At 43.8% G+C, this 13,828-nt stretch overlaps 1 protein-coding gene and 1 long non-coding RNA gene across 7 annotated transcripts in view; both read right to left on the bottom strand.

Moving 5' to 3' along the window:
* LOC309617321 overlaps positions 1-13,828 on the bottom strand; it is a 465,615-nt gene that overhangs the window by 162,382 nt on the left and 289,405 nt on the right. The gene's annotated exons all lie outside the window — the stretch shown is intronic.
* ZNF536 (zinc finger protein 536) overlaps positions 991-13,828 on the bottom strand; it is a 424,854-nt gene continuing 412,016 nt past the window's right edge. For 5 of the 6 annotated variants that reach the window (XM_082369426.1, XM_082369430.1, XM_082369429.1 and 2 more), the window contains one exon: positions 991-9,491. In XM_082369426.1, coding sequence (XP_082225552.1) covers positions 9,247-9,491 — 245 coding nt within the window. In that variant the 3' untranslated portion in view covers positions 991-9,246. The remainder of the gene's footprint in view (positions 9,492-13,828) is intronic. The other variant, XM_082369433.1, reaches the window with a different exon arrangement.

Raw genomic sequence — 13,828 nt, 5'->3', positions numbered from 1 at the left:
CTCAATAATATATATTTTTTTTAATTTTTAAAAAAGAAGTTGATGTTCTTGGGCACATGGATCCTTCCATGTCATTCCAGACCAATGTCCTGGACTCCAAGCCCTGCAGGGCCCCTTCTTTGAACGCCTCTGAAACCTGGGCCCTCAAACACCTCACTGCCGGTTCCCCAGTTCAGGGCCATCTTTTTGAATAAGGCTCTGTCGACCTGCTGGCAGCCAGCAAATCCTCTGGCCCAAAGAAAGGGCCTTCTCTGACCACTGATCTAAAGGGACGCCCCCTCCACCGACTTTCCAACAAATCACTGAGGGGGCGGGGTGAGAAGCCGGGTCAGGGACCCTCCTTGCGTCTCCTCTGCTGGGTCCCCAGAACCTGGCACAAATGGTGACCTGCTCTTCCCAGCAACGCCCCCGCTCCACCCTCAAGTGCTACTGGGCCCCAATTTCTGGTAACAGCAATGATTCTGAGGAGGAAATGGGCAGCAATTTGGGAGGAAAACAGAGTTCAGGCGTCAATAATTTAAAAGATACGCGGCATTGATCCCTGTCCGCGGTAATGGCATGAGCAGCTGCCGCCGTGCAGGACCCGCGCGCCCTCCTTGGGACCCGATGCCACAGCGAGCCCCGTTGGAGCGTTTGTCCCCTTCCTCGGCAAAAGAGAAGCCCTGGGGGACCAGGAGCTTGGAGACCAAGCCTCGGCGCGGGGGGCCTTCTCCTCTCCGGCCAACGCTCGTTTGATCCCTCAGGGGCGAGGGGCTGAGTCAGAGGCCGGGTTGCAGGGTCCGCGCCGAAGAAACCAGACCCGCTGCGGCACGGAGACCCCGGGCGCTCCCACCTGGCGCCGCGCCCGCTCAGTGCCCGCCCGGCCCGGGCGCCCCTCTCCAGGCGCGCTGCCCAGTGACCTGCTCCATCAGTCCGCCAGGTCTCCCGGAGGAAAGAAAAAACATTGAAAATGAAACCCTACCCAGCAGAGAGCTTCCACGTTGGGCTGGTTTTCTCTTTGGGGGTTCCCGATGCTCCCCCCAGCTTGGGCTGGAGAGAAGCACAGTTGAGTGCTGGTCCCGGTCTCTCCCGCTGCTCTCCCGGCACCCCGAGAGAAAGGCCCACCAAGCCGGGTGAAGCCCACCAGGACCCGCAGTTACTTTTATTGATTTTCTGGAGATCTGGCAGCCAAAAGTAGAGTTGTGGTGCGCAGTGGAAAGAGGCCAGGCGACGCAAGGCAAACAAACCTCCTGAACAAAGGAGCGCACCCAACTTAGACATCCCCAGACCGGGTCGTCTAAGTTGGGTGCGCTCCTTTGTTCAGGAGGTTTCCAAGCCATTCGAGTGAACCTGCCACCAAAAATCGCTTGTAAACAAAGAAAAAGGCAGGGACTGACCCAAGGTATGAGGAGCAGTTTGTGCGGGCTTCTGGTTTCGCTTTCTCAGTGTGCATCGTTGTTTTTAAAAAACGTGACTTCTAACCCTCAACTTTGCTGTCCCTCTTTCTCCCACTGTCTGCCCTTTCTGGGAGAGGCAGTGAGGTTGACACACTTCAGACAAATCACAGCAGCCAACTTCCTGTCCGGCCCCATTTCTGCTGAGAAATCCTCCCTCCACCTCTCCGGGGTGCAGGTAACTGGATTGATGGAGACTCCTTCACAGCCTCTCCCAGCCAAACTTCTCATAACCCAATGCATAAATAATCACATGTTTTATAAATAGCTGTGGACAAGAGGCTGTAAAACAACGAAGATATATTTGTGCCTTTATGTCCTAGAAATATTTTCTAAAACGACTGTTTTATTTGGTGTGGGTTATGTGTATACATAACAATCCCCAAAGTTTTCCCCTGCTCCCCCCCTCAGGTCAGACCAGCACTATCGTTAGCAAATTGATAAGGTTCCATGGGCAAGCTTTATTCGTTCTGACACGAGGCTATGACACTTTATAAAAAGAAGTAATCCAGAACAATCTCTAGGTAATTAACACCTAGATAAACAAACATAAATTTCTATATTGCATTTATTTGGACTACCACTCAAATATGCGTGAACCATGCTTTTTTAATTAAAAGATAAATCCATGTGACACTTAGCCTCAAACTTAATTATTCGGCATAGTATAATAAAAAATAGAGCCCATTAAATGTGTCTTGCACTGTATTTCTGTATTCACAGCAAAACAGTTCGGTCTGGGATCATTTAAATTTTCCCCCTCCTCTTTGCTTGTGATTTCCTTGTTCACAAAAGCCCTTCCTCTCCCTTCCTGCCTCCCTCCCTTCCTCCCGCCCTCCCTCCATCTTTCTCTTTTCTCTTAACACCAACAGGTGATGAGATTAAAACTCTTCACAAACCCCTACTTGGAATGCTCAGCTGGGCGACGTGTTTAATATTGCTTTACACTATGAATTTTTTTCCTTCCCCATGGAAACATACCTCTAGTTCTGTGGAACGGGACTAGCCCTTCTATCTTGAAAAGAAGATCACAATATTTAACACTAATTTCCTTGGGATTGCGCTTACAATACACCAGGTGAGGTTTTCATAATATACTGTTGCAATACAAATGTTCAACAGAGAAGGGGAAGTGTGCAAACCCCAAACTACAAGAGACAGCAGGGTTACCATCTTTATAAAAGTTTCAGCACAAAATAGTACCTTAACACTGAGTATCCGCAGCTCAGCAATTTCCAGCTGCCAGGAAGAGAATTTCACATTTGAGGCCATTCCCCACCTCGTCGAAGTAGGAACAGAGATGCATTCGGTCACTCAGCAAGGGTATATAAACAGTGACCACGTGCCAGGCATTGTGTGGACCGCTGTGTGTACCTTGTCAACTTTCACCCTTACAGCAAAGGTGCTGTGGCAGAGAAGATTTGAACCCAAGTCTCGAGTTAGCAAGGCCCATGCTCTGAGCCCCTTGGCTCCCCCGATTGGCCTCGTACTGGCCTCCTGAGTTAAGGGCAGCAATAGCTTGGTTCCGCCCAGGCATGTGCCTTTAGACGGAGTGGCCTTGGACCCAGGTTGACCAACCATTCAGATTTGTCCAGGACTGCCCTGCTTTTAGCACTGGAAGTTCCACGTGCTGGGAAACCCTTTAGTCTGGGGAAATCAGGATGTTCACCAACCTATGTACACTCCTCCAGCAAATAGTGCTGCTGCCACGGTGGCCAAACCCATCGACAAAGGGATAGACTGGAGCCATACAAAGACCTTGAATTGGGACCAGGAGACTCCCACCCACTCCTTCCCAGAAAACTGAGGCCCCTGGGTGTGGTCTATGACTGATGGTTCTCTGGGATCCTGTAAATCTGTTGAAGAAGGCATTTGGATCACGCTACATCGACTCCTATCTTGCTGGCTTCTGAACAAGCCAGAAAGCCATGCATCTGCAGAATGCACTCCGTTTCAATGCTCAAGTGGGTTACTAGCCGGTGTCAGTTTCAATAACAGTCCTCGGAACCTGGTGGTACCTAGCTTGCTGTCTGTGCAGCTTGTAACACAGTTATCTACTACTATCTCATTTAATCCCAGTAAGAGCCTGGCTGTGGGCACCATTTTCCACTTCACAGATAAAGAAGCAGATCTGGGGAGCTGGAATGACCTACTTGGATCCCACAGCTCAGAGAGGTGGAGACAGGCCTCCCAAGCCCCATTACACCCGCACGGCCTTTGCACGTGCTGCTTCTCTACCCGGCATGCTCTCCTTCATATCTCAGTTCGTTGTCACCTCTTAGGGAAGTCTTCTGTGACGTGAAAAATCCATCTTATCTCTGAATCTCCTCTTCCAGATGTGTTATATTTATTTGTGTGATTATCAGATTGAAGTCTGTTTTCTCCTTAGACAGTGATCTGTGGGCATGATCTCTGACTCACCTGTGTATCTCCAGCCCATAGCCTGATGCCTGGAACACAGTAGGTCCCCTGTAAACTTTCATCAAACAAGTGAGTGGAATAACATCTAACCCCAAGACCAACTCTTTTCCCCCAGCATCCCACTCTTTCCCTATCTGCCCCCAAGACCCTGAGAATGGCAAGAAAGTGGTTAAAATACTGATTTTTCAAATGAGGAAATTGGAAAACAAAAAATTTAAGACATTTGTCCAGGATAATTTTATCTGAAGGGGATGAGTGTGGAGGAATCATGACCACCTGACCACCGGGGAGACTTTTCCAAAACACAGGGGGGGGTTAGTGTACAGTGTTTTGTGTATGTGAAATTAATCTCAAATTTATCCATAACTTATTACACAACAGTGGTGACAATATCTAGCATTTGTAGAGTCCTTTATAAACCTACATATAATTTCCTCTACGTTATTGCATTTAACTTCATAACTTTACAGGTAACGATCAATGAACTCAGAACAGCTAAACTGTTCAAGATCAAGTAGCCAATAAGTAGTTCAGGGTTCAGATTTAAGTCAGGACACCTCAATCTTGTAATTCTTTACAACGGACTGATCTGCCAATTGTCTGTGACTATAGAAGAGCTCAAAATATTTTGATGGAAATACATATTGAAGCTTCTTAAAAAGGCCTCCTTCCAGTTTTATTTTTATTTTGTAACAGCTTTATTGAGATATAATTCACATGCCATAAAATTCACCCTTTTAAAGTATACAACTCAGTGGTTTTTAATATATTCAGAGTTGGGCAACCAGCATCGCTATCTAATTTTAGAGCGTCTTTATCTCTGGGAGAAGAGAGCTCGTCCCCCTCAGCCATCAGTCACCCCCATCCTCCCCTCCCCACACCCCAGCAACCACAGGACTGGCTTCTTTAGTGACTGGCTTCATCAACCTAATGCAGTGTTTTCAAGGTTCATCCACGTTGCATCCTGTGTCAGTGCTTCATCCCTTTGCACGGCAGAATAAGAGTCCATTCTTGACAAAACGCTAATTTGAAAAGATACATGCCCCCTAATGTTCACAGCAGCACCATTTACAGTAACCAAGACATGGAAACAACCTAAATGCCCATCGACAGAGGCACGGATAAAGAAGATGTGGTGTGCATGAATATACAATGGAATATTACTCAGCCATAAAAAGGAATGAAATAATGCCATTTGCAGCAACATGGACGGACCTAGAGATGATCGTACCAAGTGAAGTAAGTCAGACAGAGGAAGACCAAGATCATATGATATTGCTCACGTGTGGAATCTAAAATAGGACACAAAGAAACCTATTTATGAAACAGAAACAGGCTCACAGACATAGAGAACAGACTTGTGGCTGCCAAGGGGGAGGGATGGATTGGGAGTTTGGGGTTAGCTGATACAAACTATTATGTATAGGATGGATAAACAACAAGGTTCTACTGTTTAGCACAGGGAACTATACTCAATATCCTGTGATAAATCATAATGGAAAAGAAAAACAAAATCCCTTCTGTGGATAAACCACATTTTGATCGGCTATTTATCACACAGTTTTTAAATACACATTTTGAACCAATATGTCAAATTCAGAGACTTCCCCCAAAATCCGGGTGTCCAGTGTCTCTTGCAAAGTCAGAAGCCCTGATGCCGCCTTCTTCGTGGTGAGAAGGAGCAGTGCTGGGATTCCCCATGGCCCCTGAGACCGCCCCCCTCCCAATTTCTACTCTCCTCCTCTCGCCACTGAGGTATCCTGCCTGGCCCCTGGAGGCATTTGGGACCAGGATCCAGCATGTATGCGGAGTTATGGCCCCTTAATCAACCTTCCTTCCCTGATGGGTTCATTTTCTGATCCTTCCCTAACTCCTCGTAACTCACCTTTGCTGTTTCTAACAATGGACTCTCGGGACTGCCAAAGATTTCATTCAAGTCATCTGCTCCCGTCCAGGGACACCAACAGTCTGGACTCCTGAAAGAAACCCGGTGACTTACAAATTCCTGTATCATGGCTGGATGCCTTTGCTTGCAACATTTCGGTGGGCCAACCTATTCCAGAGCTGCAGCATGCACCATGCAAGCTTGGTTTTGAAACCAGACCACCACCGACAACAAAAAAACAAGTCAAAAAGCAAGCCTGCGCATCAAGTGTGGGGCACACACTCCAAACCTTCTCAGATCGGTGGCAGAGTTCTGTTTTTCAGCAGCCCAGATACCATACCGTAGACTTTATCATTCTTTGTTCTTTTCCTTTGCTTCTGGAGAAAGAATTCATATTGTTCTCTGATCATTCAGAGGGAAAAGACTTCCTTACATTTAATGATTTTTTTAAAACTTGCTACCAGTAAAGGGAAATAATAGATCCCAATGCCTTAAGTGTCTTGTATAATTGCTAGTATATGAGGAGCATTGGTATTTGCATAGGTATTACCTCACTAAAACCCATGTCTGCAAGCTTTCAAAGAAACATAGTTCACAAATGCACATTGGTGTGCATACACACACACACACACACACACACAGATACACGTGCTATTTGTACTGCACAGAGATACTCTTTCAGCTTGAAAAAGCACCAGGGTATGGGAACCATCCACCCAGAATACTGCAGGGCTTTTTGTAAGAAGTGGTGTTTGACCAAGTCTTACCAAAATCTGATAAAGCTGCATAAATCTGACAAAAATATGTTTCCCTCCTCCTAGTAAACATATGTGAATAGGAAAAGATGTGTTTTTTTTTTTTTCCCAGAGGTAGAGGTTTTATTGCGTAAAACACTGGATAAAACTGGACTGCTTCAAAGACATTTTATTCTAACAGCAGAAAGAAAACAGTCATTGCTGAAAAAACAACTTTTAATACTTTCTATACCAGAATAAAGTTCTGTCAACTGATGTATTATAATAATAAATAATGACCAAGAATAAACTTTAAATACAAAGTTTTCTACTTGTTACAAGCATAGCAACAAAATCCTCTACTCTATTGATCTCAGATTTCCTCCAAGATAGATTTTTTTTTCTTTGTGTAGGAATGTAGACAGTATTATGACCAGCATCACAGACTACAGAAGTTACAGGGAAAAAACTTGACATGTTTAGATATGAGAACCTGATGACATTCAGAAACTGACACTGCATCACTGCGGCTGTCACTTGTTTGTATTACAAGTTACAAATGTTCTGGAAAGAAGGCCTGTGTCAGGGGGGAAATAAGGACGGTAGCACTGGACAAAATGGAATCAACACACACGCCACAAAGAAGAGGGGATGTTCCCAGTGTCACAAACAGAATTATTGCCTGTCGCATCTGACGATGCTCAAAAGACACAAAAGGATACTGAAAGAGCGCTCAAGGTGCTAGAAATGGAATGTGGCTCTCGTTTTTTTTCCACTTTTTTTTCCTCTTTTTTGCTCTTTTTACTTTTTTTTCTTCTTTTTTATATTTTTCTTTGCTAAGATACCAAAGGCAGAGCAAACACACAGAAAGCAAGCGACTGGCACAGTCACCAAACACAGTAGTGCATTTAAAATCCTAAAGCTTACTACAGTCAGAAAGTTTTCAATAACATTTCAGTCCTTTCTCTAGGATCATAGAAACAGTTGCATTAAGTTTATCAACTCGATTTAAGTAAGGCAGTGAGAACTATTCTAGAAAAACAAGAAAGCAGCTTGCTCTATGCCAGATGGGTCCACGTTGTACAGCGACCACGTTTACACTGAAACCCCGGGGGGATGTCACCCTCTCGACAGCATATGCAAACCGGATTCCTTATTAGCCTGAGATTCCTTCTGGTCTCAGGATAGCGAAGCATTTTATTTACATTGATTGCAGTTTAGTATTTTTGTAAACTGCTGTAGGCAGAGCTGAAGTTTTTAAGGCCCTGGGGTTTTATTCTGTGCTCCCAGCCTGCAAGGAGATATCTATCTTTTTTTTTTTTTTTTTTTTAAGTCTGAATGATTTTTTTAGAAGAAGTTAATACTTCAATACTTCTCCACCGTCACAAGCAACAGCACCAATATCGTGTCACTCAAAGGAAGTATGTTAAGAGGCTGAACTTTGACACCACACTAGCAGATTCAGGAATAAACCATTAACTAGTCTTCGTAAATCGTTTTTTAGAAGAATGAGTTGTTTCATTATTGGCTCTCCAATCTCCCTCTGGGTGGTGCAGAACTTGATAAATTTGGAGTATCCAATCAGTAGAAAATCTAAAATCTACAAAAATATAGAACACATTTGTTTTACAAAAACAGACATTTTAACTTAAACAGTTTTCTTCATTAGTGATAGAGAGCAGGATGTTTAGACTCATATTTTAATACAAGCTATTTCATAAGAGCTTGCTGGAGAAGAAAATCTTGCTTCGTGTCTGTGAGACTTACAAAAACTAACACATGAAAAAAATCTGATAATAAGGACCAAAGCAGCCTTCTTTCAAGTAAAATTTTTAAAATCATAATAAAAACAATCTATTGTTACATAAGCTTCCATTCCTCACCAGCACCTTCTGTGGGTAGGGTGGGCTAGTTTTTCTAAGCATTTTATATCATGTACCCCTAAATTTTTTTTTTATTAGCAACCTTCTTGTAAGTTCCTTCAAAAATTAAAAAAAAAAAAAAAAGACAACCAAGAAAAAAGCATTTCCCTCCATACTGCAATTTGATCTAAAAAAAGGAATTACTCATCAAACCTGCACTGGACATTTGTCTGCAGATACTTCCTGACCATTGATTCATTTGGCTGTGGATTTTTTTTAAATGCACGTTGAAGATGGCAATCCTCTGCAGTGCCGGTCAGCCCTGGCGCTGGCTGCGGGCCGGCTAAGGTTTCTCTGAGAGTGCAGTTACAACACCACGTGAATTGATTTTCTCTGCAGTGACCGCTCCAGTCTGACTGGCACCGCGGCCGCCTCCCGACACATCCCATTAAGGTGCGAGGCAGATGACAGCAGCTGGTGTCAGATTATAGAGGTGTTTTCAACAATGAAAACACAACCCCTCCATCTTCAAGGCAACACTAAATCATTTAGATGGTATCGTTTTTCAGTTAAGAGCATGATTTTTGAACAAAGACGACTCTAGCATTGGAAGGGCCCCCAGCTTCCTTGAGCTCGGAGGACACCAAGCATTTCTGAAATCCCTTTTCTCCCACCTGCATTGTTTGGAAATACTTGTTGCCGGGTAACAGTTTAGCAGCCATTTTCAAGGACTGGGGATTTTTTTTTAATATATATATAGATATCTTTTTAAATTTTTTAAATGTTCTATACACTAGAGGGGAGGTTGTACATGATTTTTTTCCCCTTGGAATGCAGTTAGCAAACTCTTTTACCAGATGCATAATCTGAAAACTGTGTAAAATAATATTGCAATATCCGGGTTGGTTGGCTCAGTTGCGCTCCTCCTGGGCCTTGCTGCCCTCCTCCGTTAGCTCTGCTGAGCTCCCCGCCTTGACAGCTGTGGGGTCTTCGAAATTCCCAGAAGCCTCCGAGTCGACTCTGGAGCGCTTGAACCTGCGGTCGGGATACTGGCTGTTGTCAAAAGGCATGCGATGGACGCAGAGGACGTGGGTCTTCAGATTTCCCTTCTGAGAGGCACTGTAGGGACAGTAGCGGCACTGGAAAGGCCTGTGACCTGTGGGCAGAAAGAGTGGCCGGTCAGCTCTGCTGCTTACCCCCCTTCCTGGCCCCCAACGCTCAAAGGACCATGATCATGATTGCCAATACTATCAATATCATCAGTGTTATTGCCTTGCAAAAATCAAATGGCAAAGAATGAAGAGGCAGCCCATATATCTATTTGGATAAGTAATAAGTTACTTGGATAAATAATGTTACCAAATACTAATAACTTGGACAGGGATTTCCATCGTGGCCAGAGTTTATAATTCAGAGTTTCTAGGTGACAGAAGAGAAAGTCCCCAACACCTGGAAATTCTGTTATAAAAAGTTAGGTTGCAAATATTTTAGCCTTTGCAGGCCAAGGTCAAAGATATGATGTAGGTACTAATACAACAAGAGAGGAAATAAATTTCCAAATTTTTGTTGATGAAATCCAAAACTTTATTTATGGATACTGAAATCTGAATTTTATATAATTTTCATATGTGATGAAATATTATTCTTGTTGGGTTTTTTTTTCAACCATTTAAAAATGTAAAAACCGTTCTTAGCTTGCAGACCGTACAAAAACAGACAGGAGACGGATTTGAGCCTTGGACTGTACTTTGCTGACCCTAGCTCCACACAAAAAAGCCATAAATCCCTCCATCTGAGATTCTGACTCAGGTCTCCAGCCAGTTCACTTTCTTACCCTCCCACTAACTCTTTACTGATAAGCAAATCAAGAGTGACCAGGGAGGGTGTTTGGGGTGGGGTGAGAGAGGGATATTACCCAAGCCTTGCTCTTGGGTGGAGTGGAAGTGCCAAGCTGGAAGAATTTGGGAATCTCAGGGTTTCAAGAGGAGGCAGCAGAAGGTATCAGAGAGGAACCTGGACATTCAGATAATCAAGGGCAACCTAGTTTTAAAGAAGTTTGATTTTGAATAGTGACGCTTGGAATCAAACTTTACTAGAAAGGCTATAAATCAGAACAGAAGATGGATTGTGTGACATCCACCTGCTCCTTCAGGCTTGATTTCTCTGTTCGGATGTACAGCAGGCGTGCACACATTTCTGCCATCTTAAGGAACCAGTAAAGCATCTGGATTGGGAAGTTATAATGGAACAGTTGTATTCTGCCTGATGCTAGGAAACGGTGGATACGCCATTCCTGGAAGCTGTCCTACCCAGCACCCAGAGAGGTCAAGACCCAGGGCTGGGTTTCATTTGCTCAGAAAAATAAACAAGTAAATAAATGGGCCCAACCGTTTACCCCAGAAAACATCTGAACAGCATATTCAGCACTTTTTCTAGAATGATAACAGCAGAAGTCCTGTGTATCTACTTAGCAAAACAGTCTTGTTCTTGAGGAACTGAAGGCCTACAAAATGTTTGGAGCTGAAACTCATTTTCTCACCAAATTGCACACAGTGCTAGATCCTTGCTTCTTTCTTAGTGGGCTTCAGGAATTCGCTCTCTCCTTCTTCCCTCCTAGCCAATTGACCCCTGGGCAAATCCATTCTACCTGTTGAATCTTTCTCCTTCCAACACCCCCCTTCTGAGCTTAGCCCAGTGTACACCAACTCTTGCTAGACTATGAACATGGCAGCCTGCAAGAGGGCTTCCTGCTTCCAGTTTCCCCACTTCCTGCCCGTCCTCCCCAGGGGTACCACAGTGAGTACCTAAAGCAGAAGCTCAGCTGTGATTTCCTTGCCCAAACCTTTGATGGCCACCTACCCCCTCACCTTCATAGCTCAGTCCCAGCACCTCTCAAGTCTCCTGGGAGCATCCCCCCTTTGCCCACTCCAACCCAAATGATTAGATGGTATCTGCAAAAAAGGCTTCATTCCGCAGGGTCCCCATACCCTTGCTGTGCTACCCTCTCCCTGAAATACTTCTATTCTCTGCAGACCCAAACCCCATTCTTCTTTCAAGGCTCTGCCCAACTGGGATGCATGTTTTATGGGGCTGCTGTGTGTGTGTTGATCACCATGACTATCTGTGTGTTCCTGAAGCAGGAGGCATAGCCATCTTAATAGCACTGGTGCCAAGCCCACTGCCTGGCACAGAGCAAGCAGGCATTAACTGTTTGTGAACTGCATTATTATCTTACTGCTTCACCTTGCCTTTTTTTTGAATACAAATTTTTTGATAGAGTTTTCTCTTGTTTCTATTGTTGTACCTAACACAAGGCTGAATTTGATCAACTTTCCCACTTGCAAAAGCCGATTTGCAAGTCCATGGAGGTAAGAACAAATGAAACCCAAGAAAAGTGCACTTGCTGTCGGCCCTTCCACATAGCCTACCACAGCAAGAAGAGCACAGACAGTCAGCAGGAGGGGCCTGGACCACCATTGTCAAGTAAGAGAAGGATTCGCAAGCACCATTCACTTCTTACCTTCCTGCTACCCAACCCCACCCTTTGGGCTCAGTCGCCCCTCCCACAGGTGACAGGGAAGACCCTGGGATGGTGCAGAAGGAGAACTGAGACTCTATCTCTAGTGGACTTAGCATATTTACGAAGAATATACATGGCCCTACTCTTCATCACGTTGGAGTTAGAGCATAGACTGAAGGGAAGAATCGTGGTTCTGATCAGTGGCAGTGGGATAGGAAAAGCCGTGCCCATTCTCCCCACCATAATCATGAATCTAAGTCAGTGCTAAGCTGGGCCTCAGTGAGTTTCCAACAGATCCCAAGACTCAATCATCCAACTCATGAAGTCGTCATCCCTGTGGACATGAAGCTATGCCCAGAGCTCAGTGAGGGAGGATTTGAGGTTCTCTGAAAGGGCAGCTCTTGAGCAGGAGAAAGGAGGGCCCAAATCTGTAGCTGGAGGCATAGGAACCAACTGAGGGTCATTCAGAGAACCTGAGGAGTAGAGCTGAGACTTCTCTCAGGAAGCTTAAGAAACGTTTTTAAACTTTTGTCCAAATTTTCTCAGAAATGGATTATATTTTCTGGGTTCCCACCAAGGACAACCCTGTGGCAGCTCACAGAGGAGGGGTGACCACTATCCTAATTACCATCGCTCAGAAAAAGCTGGGGCTAACTTGTCAATTTATTTATTTCATGGCAATAAGTTACTGATGGAGAAAATCATGGTGGTCTGACAAGTCTTTGGAGTTAAGGACTCCAAATAATAAATAAAAATAAATAAATAGAGTCAAACTCTTGGTACCATGATCCAAAAAGGCTAGCAGAACCATGAAGCAAAATTACCAAACTAAGGTATTGTTTAACAAATTTACCTCAGATCACCAGGATTCACACTGGTTCCTCCATTCTTCCACTGTTTTTTTTTTTTCCCCATCTATGAAAACTGTTTATTATATTTTCTATTATTATTACTGAATAATACATTTCTGTATGAATCTATGCTACAACCTTTGGAAGCCACCCTCTCTGCAAATTGTGTCACCGTGGGACCCACATGCCTCTTAGCAAACCAAACAGAGAACCTCAAGTATCACCTTTATTCACAATAAGAGCTTTTTTGAATTGGCCAACTTGACATAAAAGCACTTAGTATATTTTTCCTACCAATTGGTTTTAAAATATTAATCATGATTTTATCCTATGGTTATATCTGAATCTCTATTTCTTGGTAGAGTCAAAGATGTACAATAATTCTGGCATATTTGGATACTTCAGTGGTCAAACCATTAGTATTGAAGTAGTTTTTATTTTAACTTAGGTGAGCTGGGAGCTATATGTAAGGGTATAATGTTATGCATGTGTACATTTGTAGAAAGAAGTCTATACAATACTGGAATCATCGTAAATCCTGATTTTGCAATATACCTTGTAAGTAGAAGCATTGTAGATAATGGTAGCACTTGAAAATCCCAAAGGCCTACATCCCACAGGTTTTCACATACATTTCTGTATGTTTAACCTCATATTTGAGCTTTATGGCAGTTTTGTTAAGGATATCAACCCCATTGCACAGATAAGTAACTTAAGATATAGCAAACATGGATGGTTTGACTTTAAAACAAATTTCCAATGTATATAATGTACTCAGATGTCCTAATTCTCCGATTCTTATGAGAACCATGATTACAATGTGTTTTTGTAGGATACACACACACACACACCCTTGTGAGGGGTTAGTTGAAAGTTTCCCATGAGACTGATGTAGAAGAAAATTATTTGAAGAAATGAGAGGTCCATCCTGAGGGAGGTGGTTATGAGGAGCTGAGACGGGTCCAGAAGAAAGCATTGTGTTCTCCCAAGAATCAAATGTAAGTGAAAGGTTGATCCTTTGGTGATGAGAACATTTACTCCCAAACAGAAAGCTGTTGGTATGCAAAGCACTTTTGGAAACTTGATACATTTCCCAGTCCAGCTAAATCTGGATGAAAAGTT

This window comes from Balaenoptera borealis (assembly GCF_965194805.1).
Source record: "Balaenoptera borealis genome assembly, chromosome: 19".
Taxonomy (NCBI): Eukaryota; Metazoa; Chordata; class Mammalia; order Artiodactyla; family Balaenopteridae; genus Balaenoptera; species Balaenoptera borealis.
The sequence above is the reverse complement of the archived record's forward strand: the minus strand, read 5'-3'. Positions and strand labels throughout refer to the sequence as shown.